The sequence below is a fragment of the Corella eumyota genome, chromosome 1 (assembly GCF_963082875.1).
Source record: "Corella eumyota chromosome 1, kaCorEumy4.1, whole genome shotgun sequence".
Classification (NCBI taxonomy): domain Eukaryota; kingdom Metazoa; phylum Chordata; class Ascidiacea; order Phlebobranchia; family Corellidae; genus Corella; species Corella eumyota.
Window position 1 is genome coordinate 14,574,277 of NC_137490.1, and position 20,604 is coordinate 14,594,880.

Here is a 20,604-nt window from a genome sequence, read left to right on the forward strand (position 1 = left end):
TTTCGCTCCCGAATATGAGAGAACAAGTTAAGACTTTATCTTACCACTTCTCCACAGCGTACACGAAAATAAGTAGCTGCTCTGGTAAACAGGTTGAGTTCGAGTTAAGTTAATTCGATAATTATAATTGTCTCAAGAACATGTCTTTGTTTCATGGAGTGCTTTGTTGTTGAGATATTTGAAATATTATGTCATGACTAAAACACTTTATAAATTATTTTCTCTTCATCTTAATATTTTTTTGATCTTTCAATTTTAGTGCTATGCATACGCATTAAATCCTCATGTAGGACCCAATAAGGTTATATATTGATAACGTAACCGGTTTTAGCATTCTAAGTTTTTTTTACTAAACTTTCTTTATTTTGCTTTTGTTTTTAAAACTTGTTTCTTTAAAATTATTACAAGTTGTTATATGACTAAAAAGTAATTCTGCATATTTTAGTCCCTGTGATCACTCTATTTAAATTACAAAACTAACATTTCACGGAATAAACCAAAAGTTTACTTATAAATATTACTTTGCTAGCACGTGTATATTTAAACGTGGTTGTCTTAATGCCTCGCGATTTGTTTTGACACACGGTTGTATCCGACTGCCGCATTCCAACGTAGACACCTCTATTTATATTCGGAAGTCTGTGGCGTGATACACTTTCTCACACACAAATACACTTTTCTTTGCTAATTGGTCACGTGATCCCGGCCGTAGTATGCAGACACGTGATTACGCTTTTTTCAGAAGTAGGCGCTCACACCGCGCCAAAACGACTGGAACGAATCGGCCGCGACCAGCCCTAGTGACGTCACGCACAATGGAATCGTGGTCATTAAAAATATGGTGCAGACTTTTTTCTTGAAATTCACAGAGCGCCGCGGTATTCGTGAAGTTTTGGTATTGTTTTATTAGAGTGCAGGCGTGCATCTAAATCGTGTGAACCTACCAAGTCTTTCAAGTTAATGAGATCCGAATCTTGTGTTAATTTCACGCAGATTGGGGATTGTTTTGTCATAGAAAATTGCGCGAATTGCGAAATAATTATATCACGAGTTTCTCGATATTAAATTTAAATAATCGAATTAACGTTTGCATTAAAATAAGCGAGAAAATAAGCCTGATAAATTACATCCCTGGATTAAAAATATCGTATCGAAGAAGTAAACTCAAATAATCCGTCTAAGTTTTGCGCAAAACACAATTAATCACTGGTATTAGACCACCTTGGTGGGATTATTAAAACTATTATTGTTCTAATAGTAAATTCCAATTATTTTTTATTATATTTTTCTACATGGACATACAAAGTTATTAGCTAAAATGTAAAATTTTTACCTATTGCTCATAACATTTTTATAAAATAAAAAAAGTTATGTTATTTTAAAATGTTGCTATTTTACATACGTACTACTAAGCATTAGTTAACTTTTTGCTTAAATACTTTTATTCTGAGTGCTTAAAATTATTTAACTTGTACTTGTATGTGGTGGTAATGGAACCGCCTTACACAAGAACGTGGAAAGCACGAGGTTTAACAAATTGTTTGAACAAAAACAAACATTTTGCCACGATTTCCTGTGATAAGCTTACTTTGATCAATTCGCTAAGTTTGTTTAGTTTTTGGTATGTCATAATAAACAATACAGGCGTTAATACATTGTATGCGTTATGTTAATGACTCTTTAATTTAAAAAACTTCATTGAAAAATGGTAAAAACAAATTTTTAGTTAATCGCCTATTTTTTGTAAAGGATATTGCAATAGTAAATACTAATCAAAAATTAAAAATTGTAGTTAAAAAATGGTAAAAACATGTTTTTTTATTTAAAATATGTCTAATTTAATAAATGTTGCACAATCTAGATGACATTTCGTAATATCTCATTAGCCAAAGATCTTTAATTTTTATTATATAATTTTTAACATTTGCGTATTGCGCTAATAAAAAAAGAGTACCAGTACTAACGATCTGGATAATAACTTAATGCAAATATGCTAATTGATACCCTTATAAATATTGTAACCTTTGGGCTACAGCAATGATTGGAATTTGTGTCTGTATGCAAATTTAACTTTATATCGCAATATAATGTGACGCTTTTTTGGCGAAAAATTTGCTGATTTTTAACGCCAAAATTAATTTGATTTATTTATTTGTGACTTAACTAAAACATGACGTAACATAAGCACGTTTATTACAAATAAACAGAGTCAGAAAATCATGACAATGCAAATTAATCAAATTTATTTAATATAATATAATTTTTTTTTAATTTCAAATGATTTCAAATTTGGTGAAGTCATCTTGAATAATCGGTCGGTCCAAAAAAAGGTTATCGAGTTATTTAACTAAAAGCTTTTTTTCATTTTTTTACGAATTCTAAACGCAAATTCTAAACGCATTTTCTTAATTAAAGCCATCAATTAATTGTTGTATTTTGTTAAATGTATAAACTTAGAACTTAACGAAGTCTTGCGTTAAGATGTTATCTAAAAATTTTACAAAAAATTGTTTTTTATTGGTGCCAATTGATTTTAGAACGTGAGAAATCTTTTATTACAACTTTTGTATAAAAACGAAAAAGCGATATGTTTTTTAACAAACACATTATTAACTATACATTCATAAATTTTTATAAAAAATTATAAAACAAAATAGGAGAACTCTTTTGCTCGGCGTAATAAGGTCAATTAATACTTGTTAAGAGATTTTTTTTAACAGTGGAAACATACAAAACGTAAACAAAAACGTCAGTTTAGTAAAGATATTGTGGTATAAAAATTGGTTTTGCAGTGGATGTTTAAGTCATCTTGTTATGGTCGATTTAAACTGGGATTGTTCCGTTGATTAGTTGTGCAACTTCGTCCGAGTTAGAAATTATTCCGGGGCTGGGCGGCTTCTTAATCTCATTTTCGTAATCCTACAGGTTTTATAAATTTAAAAAAAATTATAAATTTTTTTTTAAATTGGTAAAATTACAAAATCAAATAAATCGTTGTTAATTAAATTAGAAATCAAAATAAAAGTTAATTTTTGCTTTGTTTTTGTACACGCACCGTAAGATTCAAATTCTCAATATTATCCGCTAAATTTACATAGTTATCGTCTTTTTGGTTGTCGATCGCAACTCCCAAACTGCCGACAAGATCGGTAAATGTTGGCCGCGAGTGGGCGCTCCACTTCCAGCATTTGGTCATAATTGCGAACCTAATATAAATAGCTGAAATTATTTTTTAAACTTTTTTAATTTTTTCATATTTTTTTTAAATTTATTTTTGTGTTCTTCTATTTATACAAAAACAACTCACAATTGAACTGAGCACGTGCTCGGACGTCCCATTCGATATCCTCCTTTCAATTTTTCCAACAAATCCTCAGCTGAAACTCCCGGATGTGGCATGCAACCCAACGTCACCATCTCGTACATTAAATTTCCGAACGACCAACTATGACGTCATAATAAATATTTAACAAGACTGTATTATAACAAAAGCAATAGTTCTTTGACGACAGGATGTAAAGCGCTAATGGCCGCAATTTAAAACAATAAAAGAAAATCTATGTTGCTGTAAGTATATAAACAACATTGGCCCCGACAAATAACGCTGGTTAATTACTAAAAAACAATACCTTATAAAATGAAGAACAAACACAAAGAGTTTAACAACACTTACACGTCACTCTTGCTGGTTATCGGAACTTTTCCTCCCATCATTCTTTCGGGACTTATCCACTTGAAGGGAACTACACGTTCAGATTGTCCTTGAAGTATACCGTATCTGAGAAAAAAATGCGTTTTAAAAATTGGCTCAAATTGCATTTAGTTTAATGTTACAATTAATATAATTATGTTATGCAAACCTATATACGTCGTTGGCGAGCCCGAAGTCGGAGATTTTACAAATTAGATTTTCCCCTACCAGAATATTTCTGGCTGCCAAGTCACCGTGAATTATTCGAGTTTTTGTCAAATATTCCATTCCACGCGCCACCTGTCGAGCCATTTGACACAACGACTTTTCGGTCACGTGATAAGCTGGGTCGTTTAAGCATTTCGATGACTAAATAAAAATAAACAACTTGTAAAACATAACAAAACAAGAAAATATAAAATAATTAAATAACTCTTACCTCTCTTGCGTCCCATAAAAAGTGAAGAAGATCACCATATTTCAGAAACTCAGTGACCAGCAAGACTGGTTTTTGTGTGGTACAACAACCAATCACACCAAGAACGTTTTGATGGTCTCCAACATTTAACATAAAACCAATCTCATAAATAAAATCCTTTAAAGTTTCTTCTTCATTTATTCCTTCTACAAAGTTTTTTTTTAATTTAGTTTTATGTATCCGAGCTCTAATAGAGTTCAAAATTTCTGTATGCTTAATATTTATACAGTTTTTTTTACCTTTGACCGTTTTTACTGCTACTGGCACTTCTTGAGCAAACAACTCATTATCATACCACCCTTGATATACAACACCGTAATTCCCACGCCCAATGACGTCATCTAACCTCACTTTTGATCTTTCCAACTCCCATTTGTCACCGAAGGTTGGTTTCCAAAAATCCTTAAAAATTAATTCTTGTTAAAACATTATCTTTGTGAGATTATATATTTAAAAGCTATGATGTTATTTTACTTTTTATGCTTACCCCTTTGCCTTCCATTGCTGTCCCGGAATTTAATATAGTGTAAGAAAGCCGGTCGTTGCTGACGAAATGTGTCCACGGGAGGTCGCGTTTAAAATCACGTTTACGTTTAATTTTGTAGGCAACGAATGCAAACACTAACAATGCAAATACAACCAGAGGAATCGCAATTTTAAGGGCTAAAACTGATACGTGTTCGCAACCCGATCCGTCAATCATTCTATTAAAAAGGGAATAAATTTATTATTAAGATCATATTATGTGAACACATCCTAGTGTCTATGTTAATTATAACCAGGAATTTATCTTATAAAACACCATACATAAAGGGCTTACCCATCGCCTAAGTAAGAGTCAGCACACATACAAGTAGCACCCAACTCAGGTGCAGGGTTGTCAACACAAAGTGCTCCAACCGAGCAAATATCCGAGGAAAAACAATAATTGGCATCACTGCAGCCAGATGCAAATTGATCTAAATAATATTCGGTTATTGAAGTTCTAATTTTAAAATGTAAAATGTAAATCCGAACAATTACTTAATGAGTAGTGGGTGCCGCTTAAAAATTTAAACACGTCTGTTGCCTTTTATAGATATTTGTCAGCGAACGGCGACATTATAAATTTGCATACAAGACCGTTAAGAAATATTATGACTTGCTTTAAGTCACAAAAAACAATTATATTTTAATGTTTAATGAATTTTTTTGTACTAATAAAGTAATTTTACTAATTGGTAATTTAAATTATTTTTTTGAGCTTACTAAATTTTCCTTGAATAGTTGTATTTATTCCATTTCCTTCGTAACCAATTTGACAACTACATGTTGCATTCAACGTGGTACGGCCAGTGACGTCACTAGCTGTGCAATTTGCGTTAACATCACAATAACCAAATCTTTCGTCGCATGTATCGATATCTAAATTGTTCGTTAAATAGAAAATATGATTTGTTTTAACGACATTCCTTCCTTTAGGAAAATTGTAAAATTTTAGTTGCGTGCATTTGGTTTTGGCTTTAAAATTTTTAAATATTATTTTTTTTTTTAATTTGAAATTAAATCATAGCACTAATGTTAAATTGGCTATGGTTACTAAGCAACATTATCCTAAAAGGTCAAAATCTATATCTAGTTGTTACCAATATCTAAATTTAAATAAGCTTTATATATTGTTAATCGATGACGCAGATTCAAAAACACATGGTGTAAAACTGGAACAAGGTTAAGGTTAATCATGCCCCAATATACTTCACAGTTAAACTTCATAATTACCTTGAATGTTAAACATGCGATTGACATTGCAACGGCCACGCTCACACAATGTTGAACTAGTTCTGTCCAATCCAGTTGGTCTTATAGTGACGTAGTATTCCTTACCGGGCCTTAAATTGTCTAAGGTCGATGTGTAATAATATTCAAAAGCAAGGCATGATGTAACGTTGTCTGCACTGCTGTAAGGAAGTCGCTCGACGCGCTAAAAATACCCGACAAAATTTTTCAGGATGTTCGTAAAGACAAAATAAATTTTCGATTTTGATTTTTACGCCTTTATTTTCCAATAGGTAAACCATAAAAATTCACAACAAGAATGTTGAAATTGTATTCATTATGATTAAAATATAGCTTTTGTACCTGTTGCTCTAATCCTAAACTTAAAGTGTAATTATAGTCGTCATCTACTGCGGCAGGTAACCAGGTTACAGTTATCGACATAGAGTCGCTTGCGTGATTTATCATAGGTTCGCCAACCGTGAAATTTCTTGCTTGTAAATGCGGAATATTTGTATCTTAAAATATAAAATTTAAAATTTAAAGGACTGTGCTTTTGTTTAAATTTTTTTCAAAGTATAAATTTAAACGTTGTTTAGTACAACAAAAATGATATATTTATTAAAGCTTTTAAAGTTATGGCAATGGTTATAGTAAGACGCCAAAATGACTTAAACTCTGCATACTAAAAAATTAAAAATGACAGAATGCATTTTGCAATTTGTAAAATGCTATGAAAAAAAAATCCAAGTATTTCTTACCGCAGCATATTTGAGATGCGGACGTCCAATTCACACCACTTTCTATGAGTGAATTTGGACAATCCGATTCCAGAACGGTAAGAAATGATCTCTCAAAGGGAAATTGTCTGCAAAAACACGTTTATGTTATTTTACAAAATTTAAAAGAATTTTTTATTGAAGTTTTTGATCTGTATTTCTCATACCTGTAATAAGCACGAATTTCAAGGGTGTAAGTTGTGTGGAATTCAGTTTCAAACAGCAACGAACGAACGTTCTAAATGGAAAACGAGGTTTAAGCCAAACTGTTACGAATGAAACCTTAAAAAAAGATTACACATAAATTGAATCATTTTTACCGGTTGTATTGACATAAAATTCAGACTCGTGACGTAGTAATTGTCAACTCCTACACAATTACGTAATCGTGACGTCAGTCCCCCGCAATCAGAAGTGCAAACGCATGACGTCATATTTTCGTTAATTAAGGTCGAAATACAGGAGTCATTTAAGCATGAAGACGATGAAGTTGTGGTAGCCCAATAATTACTTTGACTTAATTGAAAATAAAAATTGCTAAATTTTTTTTCTACCGATGAAAGGTTGTTTTAACAAAATGCAAACCGTTATACTTTAAAAAAGGATCTATTGTCATATTTTTTGTTATGCAAAGACTTACCCAATGTTACAAACATTTATGGGAAGTATTGGAATTTTAGAAGCTGCGTTGTCAAAAAAGTGAATAATAAATCCGTCAATTTCAAAATCTTAAGAACAAAATTGAAAAACATGCTTAATAACACGACAACAACAAGAATAAAAAATCCAGTTTTATTTTTAACTTGTCATGTTCTACGAAAAATATCCATGATTGTGGTCACATACCATTATCGACTTCCCATGTTATATTACTCAAAATGCTAATTTGAGATTCTTCATTAACATCAGCAATTGTTTCATGTTTTAAGTTCACGATCTTCACAGAAGGCAAATCGGCTAAATTAATTATATACAAAATGTTTTTAAGGACTTTGTCAAAACTTGTAAAAGTAGTTACATTTTAAATTTTATATTTTAAAATGCAATTTGCTAATATTATTGTAACTGACTTACGACCAGGGTGACATGGTCTTGGTTGTCTGGTTGGTGGTCTTCTAGATGGTCTAGGTCTAGACGGTCTTCTTGGTGGTGGTTGTTGTGTTGGTTGTGCTGGTATTTCACCATTTACTGGTGAAGAGGTTTGAATAACCCTATTTGGTCCATTTCTAGATGTAGCTATTGGCGGTGGTACAATATTGGTTGTGGTCAGTAGTGGTGGTAAAACAATATAATTGGTTGTTGTTGATACCGGTGGTGCCGATCCTAATGGCGGAATATTTGGTGGTGGTGGAGATTGTAAATTTGGTTGTAAATTGGTTAAATTTTGAGCTTGAATTGATAAACATAGTCCATACAAAATCCATATTAAATTTGATGCAGACATCATTTATAACCAAATCTTTAAAAATAATTGTTTAGTATTTCATTTATATATTAAATAAATGTGTTATGATATTTAAATGTTAAACTATCTATTTTTTAATTAATTCCATTTTTTCTATTTATTTTTGTTTTCTGGAGATGCCTAATATCACGCGTTTAATTAGCTAACTTATACTTTTGTAACAGCAGACCTAAAACTTTAATTAACTTTCTAATTTTAGTTTTTTTCCTTTGACTTATTAAATATAACTAAACAAAAAACATCTTAACTTCTACTTTAAGTTAATTCCCATTTTTCAAGAATAAAAAAGAGGTTTTGCTTACTTTAAAACATAACATGTTCTACTTTTTTATGGTGAATATTTTTTTTCTAACATAGTAAATAGGCCTAACTATCTACATACATGCATGTGGTTTTTCGGAATTTTTTTAAAAACATAATTAATCATTAAAATAATTTGTCAGGGCCTTTCGCTAACTTTAATTTAGAACAGTTTTATAAGAAACTAGACACAAAAAATATGAATTACATATTTCGTTTTTCGAAAAACATACGTTTAGGCCAAATCTACTATATCCGCTTATGTGTACATCATTAATATTAATTCTAAAAAGGAAATTTACTCGACAAGTTATTCTGACGTCACAATGCGTGACATTGCGTGTTTATTTGTCGAAATACGTCACTTCATGTTTTATTTTTAAACGCATTTATTAATGTAAGTTTACAAGATACGTATTTTGGTCAAACTTTTGTACGTAAAACAGGAGCTGTTAAAAATCACGATTTGCGTGCAAAAATTTTCGAAATTATTTTTAAAAGTTTTCAGTTATTACCTTTTAACTCGAAGTGTTTTTAACTCAAACATTATAAAATATAAACCTTTTAAAAATTAATTATAGTTGCTATAAGTTGTAATGTATATTAAAACTTTTGAAGTTTGGTAATATTATGTGGTTAAGTTTATGTATCACCATATTAATGCGTATTTTAATTTAGCGACTTATAAACCAAATAGTAATAATTAAAATTCAAGGTATTTTTTAGCATAAATTGTTGTTAAAAACGATAATTTTAAAATTTTATGACATTGCATAGTAATTTCACAAAACTTTGCTACAATTTTTTTCATTTATTTCACACAATTTAATTATCACAAAACTTTTTCTACAATTTAAATGCAAATGCAGTCTGGAAACTATTTCTAAAAAAAGCTACTATGTTCGATGACTATTTCACACGCGCCATTCATTATTTACAAATTAATAAATTATATTACTAATTTAACTAACATGCATATACGTCTTTAGATTTATCAATGGTTGGGTTTAAAGGTTAATACTTAGAGTGGGACTTTGGACACCACAAAAATAATAATATTTAAACTTTAAGCGTAGCAAAAAAAACTTAACATCTTATTTAGGATCTAATACACTCCTACTATGGCTTAAACAATTAATAAACCCCAATAAAGTACGCTGTAAAAATGAGCATAGATAAGAAGGCCACACTTAATTAAAATACACAAAATAGTCGTGTTAAATTAAACTCGCTAACTTATTACCAAAACCTGCCCAAGAATTCAATCTACCAAATGTAATCTGTACAAGCGGCTTTTAATTAGAATTAAAACTACAGGAAATGCGAAATAAATGCGACACAAAAATAAGACATGAAACACAAACTACAAAGTATATAATCAACAAATTAAGTATAAAAGCGAGAGTCTAATTATATGTTAAACCTTACTTATTTATGAGTTTTTACGTCCAGCGAACTGACCAAAAAGCTATATTGTCAGTTATTTAAAGCGAAATAAAATAGGAGAAAGCGCATACAAACAATAAAGAAAATACAAAGCATTATCGATAAACAGAACAACAAATGCGTCATAAATGACGATGGGGAGTGAAAAATCTCCCGCATCTGGGATCAAGCCGAATGATTCAGCATGAATCGCCAAAGCTCACTAAAAGTGACCTCCCGCTAATAAATCATTTCAAAAATTTAATAAATCGATAATGGACATAACATCTTAGTTGTTTTTAAAATCTTTTAACATTAAAATAATTCACTGTAAAATGTTGGAGAAGTTAATTAATGTTTTTAAGTAAATTTGAATAGAGTGTTTATATACAATAAATACAAGAAATAACTTTATGTAGTTTGTTTTTGTTTAAAACTGGTTCTCTTTGATTTCAATTTTCTTATTTTCGGCTTTAATGGAGATGTTTAATTCTGCAATTCTTTGTGCCAACCTAAATCTTTTTCCATTCAAGATATTGCAATCTTCACCTTCGTTCATTTTTTCTAATTCATTCTTACATGTTTCGATTTCGTTTTCTTGCGAATCTATCTTCTTTTTAATGCACGTAATGCTTTTCTATAATAAATTTTTGTGAAGCATCAACAATTGTTTATAAAAACTTATAAACAATTGTTAAAAAAAGTAATAAATGATATAATGTACATGTTATAAAAAACACTTTGTGGGATATTAATTTTACTTAATTATTTTTTTCATTTTCATAAATTGATAATTTAAAACAAAAACAAAAATTGCAGATGATGTTGATTTTAGTTTAACTTACTATGTAATCCAAAGATTTTTTCAAACTTGTAGGTATAGATGGCTGAACAAAATCAGGACCAAAAATACTCGGTGCTGTTGGCAGTTCGGTTTCAACAGAGGACAGAATAGCGTTATATTGGGTGGTCGCTATAGTTCTAAAATAATAATTTTTTAAAAATAAATCAGCACATATTAAAATATTAACTAACGAGTTGTTAAGTGAACTTTGTTGTATATACAAATATAATCAACATACTCAGTATTATTGACTTTTGTCCTGCATTCCGAAAGGGAGTAAAGAAAATACTCGATTTTCTTTTTGAAAGTTTCTAAGTCGTCGAGGTTGCCTGTACCAGTAAAAAGCACAACTAAAATTCTACTTTCATCAATCTGGTGTATGGTTTCGTCAATCACCGACGAATCTTTTAAAAGAGAACAAGTTTGGTGATTTGGTAATTTATACTTCCAAGCAAAAATAAATTAATATACTTTAAAATAAAGTTTTAAAATTTCAACAGACTCTCAGAGATTTTTGCTTCCTGTAAGGCATCGATGGTCAGAGATCTACATTCTTCTTGGGTCACTTTAATATAAGCCCTTTTGGCATCAGGCAAATCGTTCCTGACTTCGCTGTCGACCATCGAATAGGCACACGTTGTTGACACAAGTTCACCTGTATTATTTGTAACATGATGTTATGACAATATAATATGTTTTTTACAAAGTACGTTTTGCAAACAAAACTGCATACTTGGCAAAATACTTTACCATAAAATGTTTGTTTGAGTTTGTTTTTGTACAACCTAACTCACAAAATAGTTTATTTAATTACGTGTCGCATTTGTGACGTTTTTATTTGAGGTTTCTATGATTTCTTTGATTGTTTTTAAATTGATCTCAACAAAATCAGTTACTTCTTCGTGCTGATTTTTATCGTTCATGAATGACCTTTGAATTTTAAGAACCTCGAATTCATCTTGCTATATTTTAAAAATATAAAATTAGACTCATTCTAGAGACACAAACAACTAACATATTGACATCTTGGTTAACACAAATAGTAACCTCTTCAACGTTGCTTGGAAGCCCCAATACAATGTAAAAGTTTTTCTCGGTATCTTTTGGTATGTGATGCATAAAATATTCCAAACCAACTACATCTCTATCTACAACTTCTGTATTCTAAAATGAAATAACTGTTATATTAGTTGTTACAAGTATAAATTAATAGGCCAATATCGGTATTCATAGCCCATACTTAAGAACATTGTACCTTCAAAAATTTTTGTGGCTTTTTTTTAATGACAACATCATCTTGTAAGCAACTTATCTTTAAAGTAATGTCCACAAGTGGAGAGGATTTTCTGTGAAGTAAAATATTGCATTTATAATTAAAATTTCTTGTTTAAGAAACATATTAGATAACGAAAGAAGTAACAACCAGGGACAAAGGTGCCTTTTTATATAATTCTGTATCTTAATTAAAAAAAAGTGGCTTTTTAAAACTTGTTTAAACATAATACCGCTAGTTCATTAAACAAATACCTGAGTTCAACGGGAATGTGTAAATCATTTTCAAAATCTTCGTTTTCTTTAATGACGAAAAGCGCGTCACTTCCCAATTTATCAGCCAACTATTAAATATAAAATCAATGTTGAATTAATTCAATTTAGTCACCTAGTTTTTTAACTATCACGTTAAATACATGCCAATTAAAAAACATCCTATTTTAGTCACAATAAAAAAATGCAAGTTTAAAACAGAATATACCTGTGTTAATAATTCAGAGGGGCATTCCTCTATTGCCATAACGGACAATGGAACCTCATTTCTTCCCTTAAGTTCGCTTGTTTTTTCTCTGTATCGTGCAATTAAGGCATTACCGTCCCATATTCCCTCGTTTGCTTCTCCGTCAGTAAATAACACAATGTAGTCTCTAAGGTTTCTTGAAGCACTATTTATTGTGAAAACAAGTTTTTGTAGGTAACATTAAATATGGTAAGATATTAAGCCTTGCAGATTGGTTTTATCAACGAAATCTTACCAGCCAATTAAATCCAAAGCTGAAAAAAGTCCACTACTTAAGTTTGTACAACCGGCAGTCTTCAAACTATCAATCTGAACTTCCGCAATTTTCTTAAAATTAAAAATTTAAGATAGAACCGTAGGCCTTTGGGTCCATTTAAATTAATATTATAAATAATAATAATTGTTTCAGTTTTTGTATTTCAAAAATTGTTTTAGTGTTAATATAAATTACTTTTCCATTATTGTTCATCAAAGTTGATTGAAGAACTGTTGTAGAAAATGTGCCAAAAGACACCAGAGCAAAGTAGTCCTGATTTGTAAGATGACTAATCATCGACTTTGCGAAAGTCTGCAAATTAAAAAAAGGGCTTAATATTAAATTATGTTAAAACCTAGACTATTGCTAATTAACTAAAAATATGTAAATTATATTTACTTGAACTCGTTTAAGTCGTGTTGTTGTTCCAGAAGCTGATGACATACTGGAGCTAACATCCACCACAAAGACGACGTTGTTCGGAATTTTACTCGAAACATTTTGGTGTGGCTTCAAAGTAATATTCACACCTAGATTCTAACAAAATAATTAAATAGCAATATGTCAATAATAGGGCAAAATTTTACTTATTTAATTTTTTGATATTCACTTGGGTCTAAACCAAATTTGAGTCCGCTTTATTTTTAAGCTCATAAGTCTTTATTTATTTTTTAGGTTCATAATTTGACATAGCCTACTCTATTGTAATACATTTTTTTACAAAAGTTTAAAACATTTACCTTGTTCTTGATTATTTTGCAAAAGTAAGATGCTTCCAAAAGATTTGTGGGTTTCTGTTGTTTTATATTAGGGTTTTGGTACATTTTTTTTTGTAACGTAGACTTATTCTTTTATACAAAATTGTACTAAAAAAATGTTTGGTCGTACTAAGAATTTTGATCTTAAAAGTATTGCAAAGACCAAATAGGCTAAATTCTGTGCCTGTAATTTATGTTATTGTTTAGAACAATCTCGGTTTGCTGCAACTCGTTAGCTCACTAGGCCTACTCCTTGAAGTATACCAAACAAATATGCTGGTCTACGTGACTAAAGGTAGAATACATATGTCCTTAAATTTCATAGTTATATTTTTTCGAATATAAAAGATTGTTGTTGTTAGATGATATCTTTTAATCATATAAAACATGTTTTTCTTTTGTGCGAAAGAGGAACCGTTTTTGTAATTGAAAAAAGCACCCCAAACCTTGAATTGTTTGATCACCTTTGCTTTGATAACCGACCTTGTTCGTACTTTTTTAAAACAAATTAAGCTTCGTTACTGACAAAGTGCTCGTTTTTCCTTGGCAAAAATTGAAATACGTGTGAAGAAACACTTTGTTATTATATTAAAAACCCTCTTGTGGTAGTAGCTTGTCGTATCTTATTACATACCGTTGAGTTTTGTTTGTGGCATACTCTCGTGTACGAGTTGACAAAGTTTAAACAGGGTATTGTTGTTTACCTATCTTTTCCTTTTGTAATGTGTGCTATGTTCAATAAATAATAATGTAAATTTACGAGTAACCAAAAATTCGCTCACGTGCGTTTGTTGCAAGTGTTGATCAAAAGATGATGAAAAGTAAATATGATGTTTTACCAGAAGAAATTCAGCACTATATTGATATTCCTTTTTGGAATTGTAACTAGTTATATAAGTAGGCAATAAAAATATTTTTCCTTGCAAATTATTTATGTTTAAAAAAGTATTGTATTATTTTTAAAATAAACTTTTTTTAATTGATAGGATTTTTTTATAATACTTTTATATATTTTGAATACAATTTTACTATCTTACTGTTAATAACTTAATAGTTATTTATATATATATAATAAATTTGACATTTTATTTAGCCTCCTTTATATCGTACGAAGGACAGAAATATACCAAAAAAGAAAACGTGATTTTATCACATGTCAACACATACTGCAATCGACTTGATTCTATTATAGATGGGGTTGAAGGTAGGATAAACTGTAAAATTATAAAATATTAACTTTCGTTTTTTGTCAGCTAACAATCCTATAAAATCGTCTTTTAAATTTTTAAATGAGAGAAATTATTCTATGGAAATTTGCTAGAAACCTGTTTTAAGGTGAGCCATTGGAACTTAATCATACTCTTGTGTCGGCTGTTATTCTTATTCGCCATGGCGACAGACTTGCTATGTCCAGACCAACTACTTGCACACAACTAACTCAGGATAATTGTAATCTATCCACCCAAGATGGTCAACTGAACAACCTAAAAATCTTTGTAAGTTTTTACAATATTTTACTTCATTGTAATTTTTGTTTATGGAAGTTAAAAAAATGCACTGTTATAAATTTTAAATTGAACATTTTTTAACTATAGTCTATTTTTTTTTTTTTTTTATTTTGGTTTTTCGCGCATTGATAAAAGTAAATAATAAATACGATATACAATTAATATTACAACAATGCGACGGGAAAAAATGACAAAATCAATTTAATGATTTAAAACATGCCAAAAGTATTAATGTTTACATAAAGATTTTAATTATTTTATGGCATGGTCACCAAACCCAGATTTAAAAAGACATTTCGATTAATATAAGATAAAGGCATCTAATTTTTTTATTTTGCAGTTAAAAGTTAATGAAAAAAGGATTCGCAGTGGAATTAACAAAGATTTGAATCATTTTCCATTATTTCCTGATCTTTGTTCTAACATTTCCATTTCAAAGGTTGGACTACTTCAAGTCATTAAACTGGGAAAATATTTAAGAAAAAAGTATATATCACCTTACAAAGGTTCCTACTTTTTTTTACTTACACACAACAATAAAGAAACATTATATATTCCATTTGAACTTATATATTCACTTTTATATAAGAAAAAAAAGTTGTTTATTGTAAAAAGGATAATCCTGTGATTAAAGTTTTTATAGTGGACTTTTGTAATTTTACTATCTTTTGAATTTACTTATAAATGATTAATTTTATGGTAAATTTAATTTTATGATTTTTTTGTAAAATTGTTTATCTAACGGATGTTTTTCGTTTAACTACTTCCCTTATAAAGTGCTAAAAAAGTTAAGTTAGTATTAGTATTATTTTAATTTTTTTGTACAGTCTCTAGCCTTTTTGTACAATTCTTAACTGATACTAGAAAATATTGTCTCACCCGTGTATTTTTATTTAAACTATATATAGTATTTAAATTAAAAATTCTTTATAGAACTTCAAAATGTCAGTGTTTCAACAAGTAGAACTTCTCGCACATTTCAAAGTCTCTTAGCTTTTTTATATTCCTTTTCATCAAAGTTCAATACCATTTCTTCATCAAGTGAAATTTATTTTTGTGATAGTGATTTGGATAGGAATCATGTTAATCTCTGTCAATGTGAAAAGGTGCTTAAATAATAAAACTATTTTACTTAAATTTTTTTGTTTTAATCAATAAGGCTAGAAATTTGAATTGTTTACTTTTTTTTTTGTATATATCTTTATCCTCGATGTGGGAAAGTCGAATGCGCGACTTAAACATAGAGTAACATAAGTTACTCCGACCCAGTCTCGAGTTGCCTGTGGCAGTTTGGGATATTATAGAGATTATAATTGCCCGGTAATTATGCTGCTGATTAAGTGCTGGCTCAGCAGAAGTTCATACCGTTTATAGCGCCTTACTTAAGGGAGCTACAGCATGAGATCAGTGGGGATTGAACCCACGACCTCATGTGTGGTGTAGCAAGAGTTCTTACCACTACACCACTCTGCCGGTACTACTACACCACTTATTATATCAAACTCTGCCAGTACTACTCTGCCGGTACTACTACACCACTTATTATATCAAACTCTGCCAGTACTACTCTGCCGGTACTACTACACCACTTATTATATCTACTACACCACTTATTATATCAAAATTTGATATTTTCTGAATAAAAAACCCTGCACTTATGACCGATTAGTAATAGAATATTTGTTTATTTTTTATCATATTAAATTCAAACCAAATTATCAACAAAATAATTTAGCAATATCCTTTAAAATTTAGATGCATCAAATCCGAACACTTCGTGCTGGTTTTCGAAATTGGAATTTGACAGAGAAAAATGTTAAGCATCTATACAAGATTTTGCAAATCGAAAATGGGGCTGGGGTAAGTAGCACAGATGGCCCCACATATAACATTGCAAGTCCAAGTCGAATTTGGGATTGGTTGGTCTCAGAGTATTACTGTCCACGTAGAAAATTACCATGCATTGCAGATCGGGATGGTGTTATGACATGCTTAAATTCATCTGTGTTAGAAGCCTTGCTGTCGAGTGTTGTCGATAATCACTTAAAAATGGTGTCAGATTATAATTACCTCGAAGCCACAAGTCTTGCCATGTTTCCTTTTCTTAAAGCAGTTGCCAAAATATTTCAATCACGTAGCTCTATGTATTCTTTAAAACCTAACTTGCCGGTTGATTTGCATATTTATTCAACTCATGACATCACTATAGGGCCATTGTTTAATGCACTAGGTATACCGGTATTTGAAAAAGTACCCTATGCATCAAGGGTGGTGTTTGAGTTATGGCATTCGCCAAAACTTGATTATTATTTTAAACTTTTATTTAATGGTGATGATATTACACAACGTGTTCCATTTTGCACAAATTCCGTAGCCCTTAGGTGGCAGTTTAAATCCAAGTTACACAGCACTGAAACACATTACTGTACATTGCATAATTTAACTAGTTTTTTGTCCAGCAGTTTTTTCAATGAGATGACTGCAAAAGATTTTATTAGTGCCTGTCGATTGTAACCTATATGTATTCTAGAGTATGCAATTTTTTAAAAGTGCTTTTACTGTATATTTTATAAATTTTCAGCTTTGCATTTAAATTTTTTAATTAAATTATAATAAGTTTTATTTTTTTAAATCAATGAACATATATTTTTAAATGATATTATTTAATGCTTATGGTTATGGTCACTACTGACCATTTTAATTGGGTTTTATTCCACTTTTTTAATTACATATGTTTGCTTTCTTAGGAATGTAATAATGTAAGTACAATGTTATAGTGCATTTTGTTAATTGATATGTTTTGCTCTTAAAATCATATAAATTTATCAGTGTAGGAACTATTTGGTATCCACTTTTTAAATCTAATGTAAAGTATTTGTATTGATCTTGTGAATGATACTGTATTTTGTTTCACTTCAAGTGAACTTAATATGTAGTGTTTTTGAAATGTGCAAAATTTTTGTACTAATTAAAAAAAAATTAAAGTTTTATTTATATTTCTTTAAAAAGAAACTTTTGGATAAAACATAGTTTAATGGATAAACAAAACAGTAAGCAAATAAAAATTTTAATTTTTAATTTTAAAAATTTAATTTTTTAATATGTTAAACTTTTTCGCTGTAACGTATATCTCAAGCATTTAAATTCGGGGATTTTTTTCTTTCCACACGCGAATTCAAAACAAAAGTGTAAAATGTTAATGCCGCCTAAACAAAATAATAGAAAGACGTTTAGATAAAGGCAGACAAGCGTTTAAGCACTTTTATGTAATGCAGTCTACATAGTGTTTACAGTACATTGATTAATAAAACATTAGAATTCTGTAACGATTAACATATGAAAGTACTAAAGTATAATTAATGTTTTAAATTTACCTTAGCAGATTAGCATATTCAATTTTGTATTAAAAGCTTAACAACATTGAAAAGCTGAAAAGGATAGTTTTACTATTAATTATGAATGAAAACGTGGAAATTGTTGAAAACCATGAAGTAAAAAAAGCAAAGTCTATAAAAAATAAATCAAACAAGGAACTAAACACTGCTTCCAAAACTAGTCAAGAAGATTTAATTGTTAATGATACAACGTTGCCAAAAATCTGCAATACACCTCAAAAAACTGTTTCCTCGGCTATAGATATTGGATATTTAAAAATGTCACCAATGCCTAGCAAAAAAACTGCAATTATAAAGACTGAACTAAATGCTACAGAAATATTAACTTCGCCAAATGCAAAATTAAAAACTAAATCAAAAAGAACTGCTTCAAAAAATAAATCAAAGCCCAATAAAAACAAAAAGTAAGAAATAAATTGGTATTCTCATCTTGCTGCCTGTATAAACAATTTTCATTGTTATAGATTATTTAAATTATTTATTTTATTATATAAAATTTAAATTTAACTTTGAATTCCAAGGGTGCCCAAATCAGAACCAGTTGAAAATCATAAACTCACAGACTTCTACCCAATTAGAAGAAGTTCTAGAAAAACTAAATCTTTAATAAAGGTAAAAATAAATTAAATTAACTAATAAGTGCCAATTTCTTCAATCTTGAGAATTGCAAAACAGTTATAAGTTCAAATAATTCCTTTTAGAAAGAACAGGCTGATGAACTGGTCAATTTAATTCAGTCCAACTGTGAGCATGGCTTAGAAATTGTAGAATTCACAGGAAAAGGCCGTGGGGTTGCATCAACAAAGTTTGTTTTATTTTTTACCTATTTTTAAAATCAGGTATATATTTGATAGTGCTTGTTAAAAAAATGTATTTTTTTCAGAAATTTTACCAGAGGTGAATTTGTTGTTGCATATGCAGGAGATTTAATTACTTGGCCCGAAGCTCGCCAGCGAGAGCAAGAATATTCACTTAATTCATCTATTGGATGTTACATGTATTATTTTAATGCAAGGGGGCAAAATTATTGGTAAAAGTCAAAAATTAATTTTTTTTTATGAAAGTATTTAGTAATTGTCCTAAAGGCAAAAAAATTAATAATTATTGCAAAAAAAAACTACCAAATTTAATACAGTTTTGCAGTTTTAAAGCCTGAAAAGATTAATATATTTACACACTTTGTTTGTTATGCAATGTAATGCACTTTATTTGTGTCTTCAATTTACGATTCCCTTTGAGGACAAGTTATTTACATTCTATTTTTAAACAGCATTGACGCAACTGCCGAATCTGGTAAACTGGGAAGATTATTAAACCACAGTAGAAGAAGCCCTAATTGTCACACACGGTTGGTTTGGGTACCAGATATTAAAAATCCTGAAAAAGAACTACCTCATCTTATTATCGTTGCAAAACAAGATGTTGCTATTGGAGAAGAACTGACATACGATTATGGTGATCGAGATAAATCAGCCTTAGAAGTTCACCCTTGGCTTAAATCTTGATTTTGTTTAAATACATTGTTGTTTTTTTAATATATCTAGAAAGTCCCAAACGACAACTAGGTTTTATTTTGTTTTTGTAAGAAAATATGTTGTGTTTTTTGTGGTTATATTTTTTGTACACATTGTTAACAACAAAGTAGGATATACAACTTTAATTTTAAGTCTACTATAGGATCTTATAAGTTTTGGGTTAAATTTTAAATCAACCATCTAAACTATAAAGATGATTAAATGGTTTAAAAAACACAATTTAATGCTTTTTTATTATTTATTTTCACTGCCAGTGCATATAACATATATGTGTCCAAACAGCAGTTGTTTAAAGTAATGTGTTTTGTTTTTTTACAGGTTTTTTAACAAAAATGTTTATGATTTCTAAATCAGTTTGTTTTGTTTATTTAAATTTTTTGTTTTACCTTAAATAAAAAATGCCAAAATGTATAAATCCCTTATTAACTTCATAAAATTTACCTTTAACATTATAAAATTTTAAGTTTTTCAAGAATTTATGACTGTTACATCCCCGATTTATAAATATCAATTGCAGTTATACGAAATAACTGTTGTTAACGTTTTAGTTTTCATTCGGTTATGGATAACCGCGCGTGGGCGACCAGGAGCTTTGTTTATGCCGAAATATTACAACCACAACG

General features: G+C 29.7%; 4 protein-coding genes across 6 annotated transcripts; 2 read left to right on the forward strand and 2 right to left on the reverse strand.

The window, feature by feature from the left end:
* Positions 1-2,548: 2,548 nt before the first annotated feature.
* Positions 2,549-8,150, reverse strand: LOC145744225 (uncharacterized). Its single transcript, XM_082562294.1, has 18 exons — positions 7,778-8,150; positions 7,550-7,660; positions 7,344-7,431; positions 7,024-7,219; positions 6,871-6,941; positions 6,686-6,792; positions 6,288-6,442; positions 5,928-6,129; positions 5,418-5,573; positions 4,990-5,128; positions 4,657-4,873; positions 4,409-4,571; positions 4,131-4,315; positions 3,861-4,060; positions 3,674-3,778; positions 3,308-3,445; positions 3,056-3,206; positions 2,549-2,919 (listed from the first exon to the last, which is right to left on the reverse strand). The coding sequence occupies exons 1-18, from the start codon at positions 8,148-8,150 to the stop codon at positions 2,824-2,826; spliced, it is 2,853 nt and encodes a 950-aa protein (XP_082418420.1). The 3' UTR covers positions 2,549-2,823.
* A 1,617-nt stretch (positions 8,151-9,767) lies between these two features.
* On the reverse strand, positions 9,768-13,778 carry LOC145744446 (uncharacterized). Its single transcript, XM_082562309.1, has 13 exons — positions 13,526-13,778; positions 13,185-13,322; positions 12,981-13,097; positions 12,765-12,856; positions 12,491-12,674; positions 12,265-12,353; positions 11,993-12,083; positions 11,785-11,901; positions 11,552-11,699; positions 11,240-11,392; positions 10,976-11,141; positions 10,739-10,874; positions 9,768-10,530 (listed from the first exon to the last, which is right to left on the reverse strand). The coding sequence occupies exons 1-13, from the start codon at positions 13,607-13,609 to the stop codon at positions 10,324-10,326; spliced, it is 1,722 nt and encodes a 573-aa protein (XP_082418435.1). The 5' UTR covers positions 13,610-13,778; the 3' UTR covers positions 9,768-10,323.
* A 411-nt stretch (positions 13,779-14,189) lies between these two features.
* Positions 14,190-17,897, forward strand: LOC145744525 (2-phosphoxylose phosphatase 1-like). 3 transcript variants are annotated; one of them, XM_082562387.1, is made up of 6 exons: positions 14,190-14,440; positions 14,637-14,747; positions 14,879-15,039; positions 15,392-15,557; positions 15,985-16,157; positions 16,807-17,897. In XM_082562387.1, the coding sequence occupies exons 1-6, from the start codon at positions 14,371-14,373 to the stop codon at positions 17,563-17,565; spliced, it is 1,440 nt and encodes a 479-aa protein (XP_082418513.1). In that variant the 5' UTR covers positions 14,190-14,370; the 3' UTR covers positions 17,566-17,897. The 3 variants fall into 3 exon arrangements, with proteins under 3 accessions (XP_082418513.1, XP_082418522.1, XP_082418531.1); XM_082562396.1 differs by having other exon boundaries at positions 14,190-14,364; XM_082562405.1 differs by lacking the exon at positions 14,190-14,440 and having other exon boundaries at positions 14,631-14,747; positions 14,865-15,039.
* A 553-nt stretch (positions 17,898-18,450) lies between these two features.
* On the forward strand, positions 18,451-20,113 carry LOC145744729 (N-lysine methyltransferase KMT5A-A-like). The gene is made up of 5 exons (XM_082562666.1): positions 18,451-18,850; positions 18,968-19,058; positions 19,148-19,251; positions 19,330-19,476; positions 19,717-20,113. The coding sequence occupies exons 1-5, from the start codon at positions 18,507-18,509 to the stop codon at positions 19,949-19,951; spliced, it is 921 nt and encodes a 306-aa protein (XP_082418792.1). The 5' UTR covers positions 18,451-18,506; the 3' UTR covers positions 19,952-20,113.
* Positions 20,114-20,604: the final 491 nt, after the last annotated feature.

Excerpts from the sequence above, each read along its gene's own strand:
- LOC145744446 (XM_082562309.1), bottom strand. The coding sequence starts at position 13,609 with ATGTACCAAAACCCTAATATAAAACAACAGAAACCCACAAATCTTTTG. Across the intron at positions 12,857-12,980 it reads TGATGAACAATAATGGAAAA|AAAATTGCGGAAGTTCAGAT; the intron begins GTAATTTATATT and ends TTTAATTTTAAG. Across the intron at positions 11,142-11,239 it reads GGAAGCAAAAATCTCTGAGA|ATTCGTCGGTGATTGACGAA; the intron begins GTCTGTTGAAAT and ends CTCTTTTAAAAG.
- LOC145744729 (XM_082562666.1), top strand. The coding sequence starts at position 18,507 with ATGAATGAAAACGTGGAAATTGTTGAAAACCATGAAGTAAAAAAAGCA. Across the intron at positions 18,851-18,967 it reads AAGCCCAATAAAAACAAAAA|GGTGCCCAAATCAGAACCAG; the intron begins GTAAGAAATAAA and ends TTGAATTCCAAG. Across the intron at positions 19,059-19,147 it reads AAACTAAATCTTTAATAAAG|AAAGAACAGGCTGATGAACT; the intron begins GTAAAAATAAAT and ends AATTCCTTTTAG.
- LOC145744525 (XM_082562387.1), top strand. The coding sequence starts at position 14,371 with ATGATGTTTTACCAGAAGAAATTCAGCACTATATTGATATTCCTTTTT. Across the intron at positions 15,558-15,984 it reads GTATATATCACCTTACAAAG|AACTTCAAAATGTCAGTGTT; the intron begins GTTCCTACTTTT and ends AATTCTTTATAG. Across the intron at positions 16,158-16,806 it reads ATCTCTGTCAATGTGAAAAG|ATGCATCAAATCCGAACACT; the intron begins GTGCTTAAATAA and ends TTTAAAATTTAG.
- LOC145744225 (XM_082562294.1), bottom strand. The coding sequence starts at position 8,150 with ATGATGTCTGCATCAAATTTAATATGGATTTTGTATGGACTATGTTTA. Across the intron at positions 3,779-3,860 it reads CTCGCCAACGACGTATATAG|ATACGGTATACTTCAAGGAC; the intron begins GTTTGCATAACA and ends TTTTTTTCTCAG. Across the intron at positions 3,446-3,673 it reads ATAACCAGCAAGAGTGACGT|TTGGTCGTTCGGAAATTTAA; the intron begins GTAAGTGTTGTT and ends ATGACGTCATAG.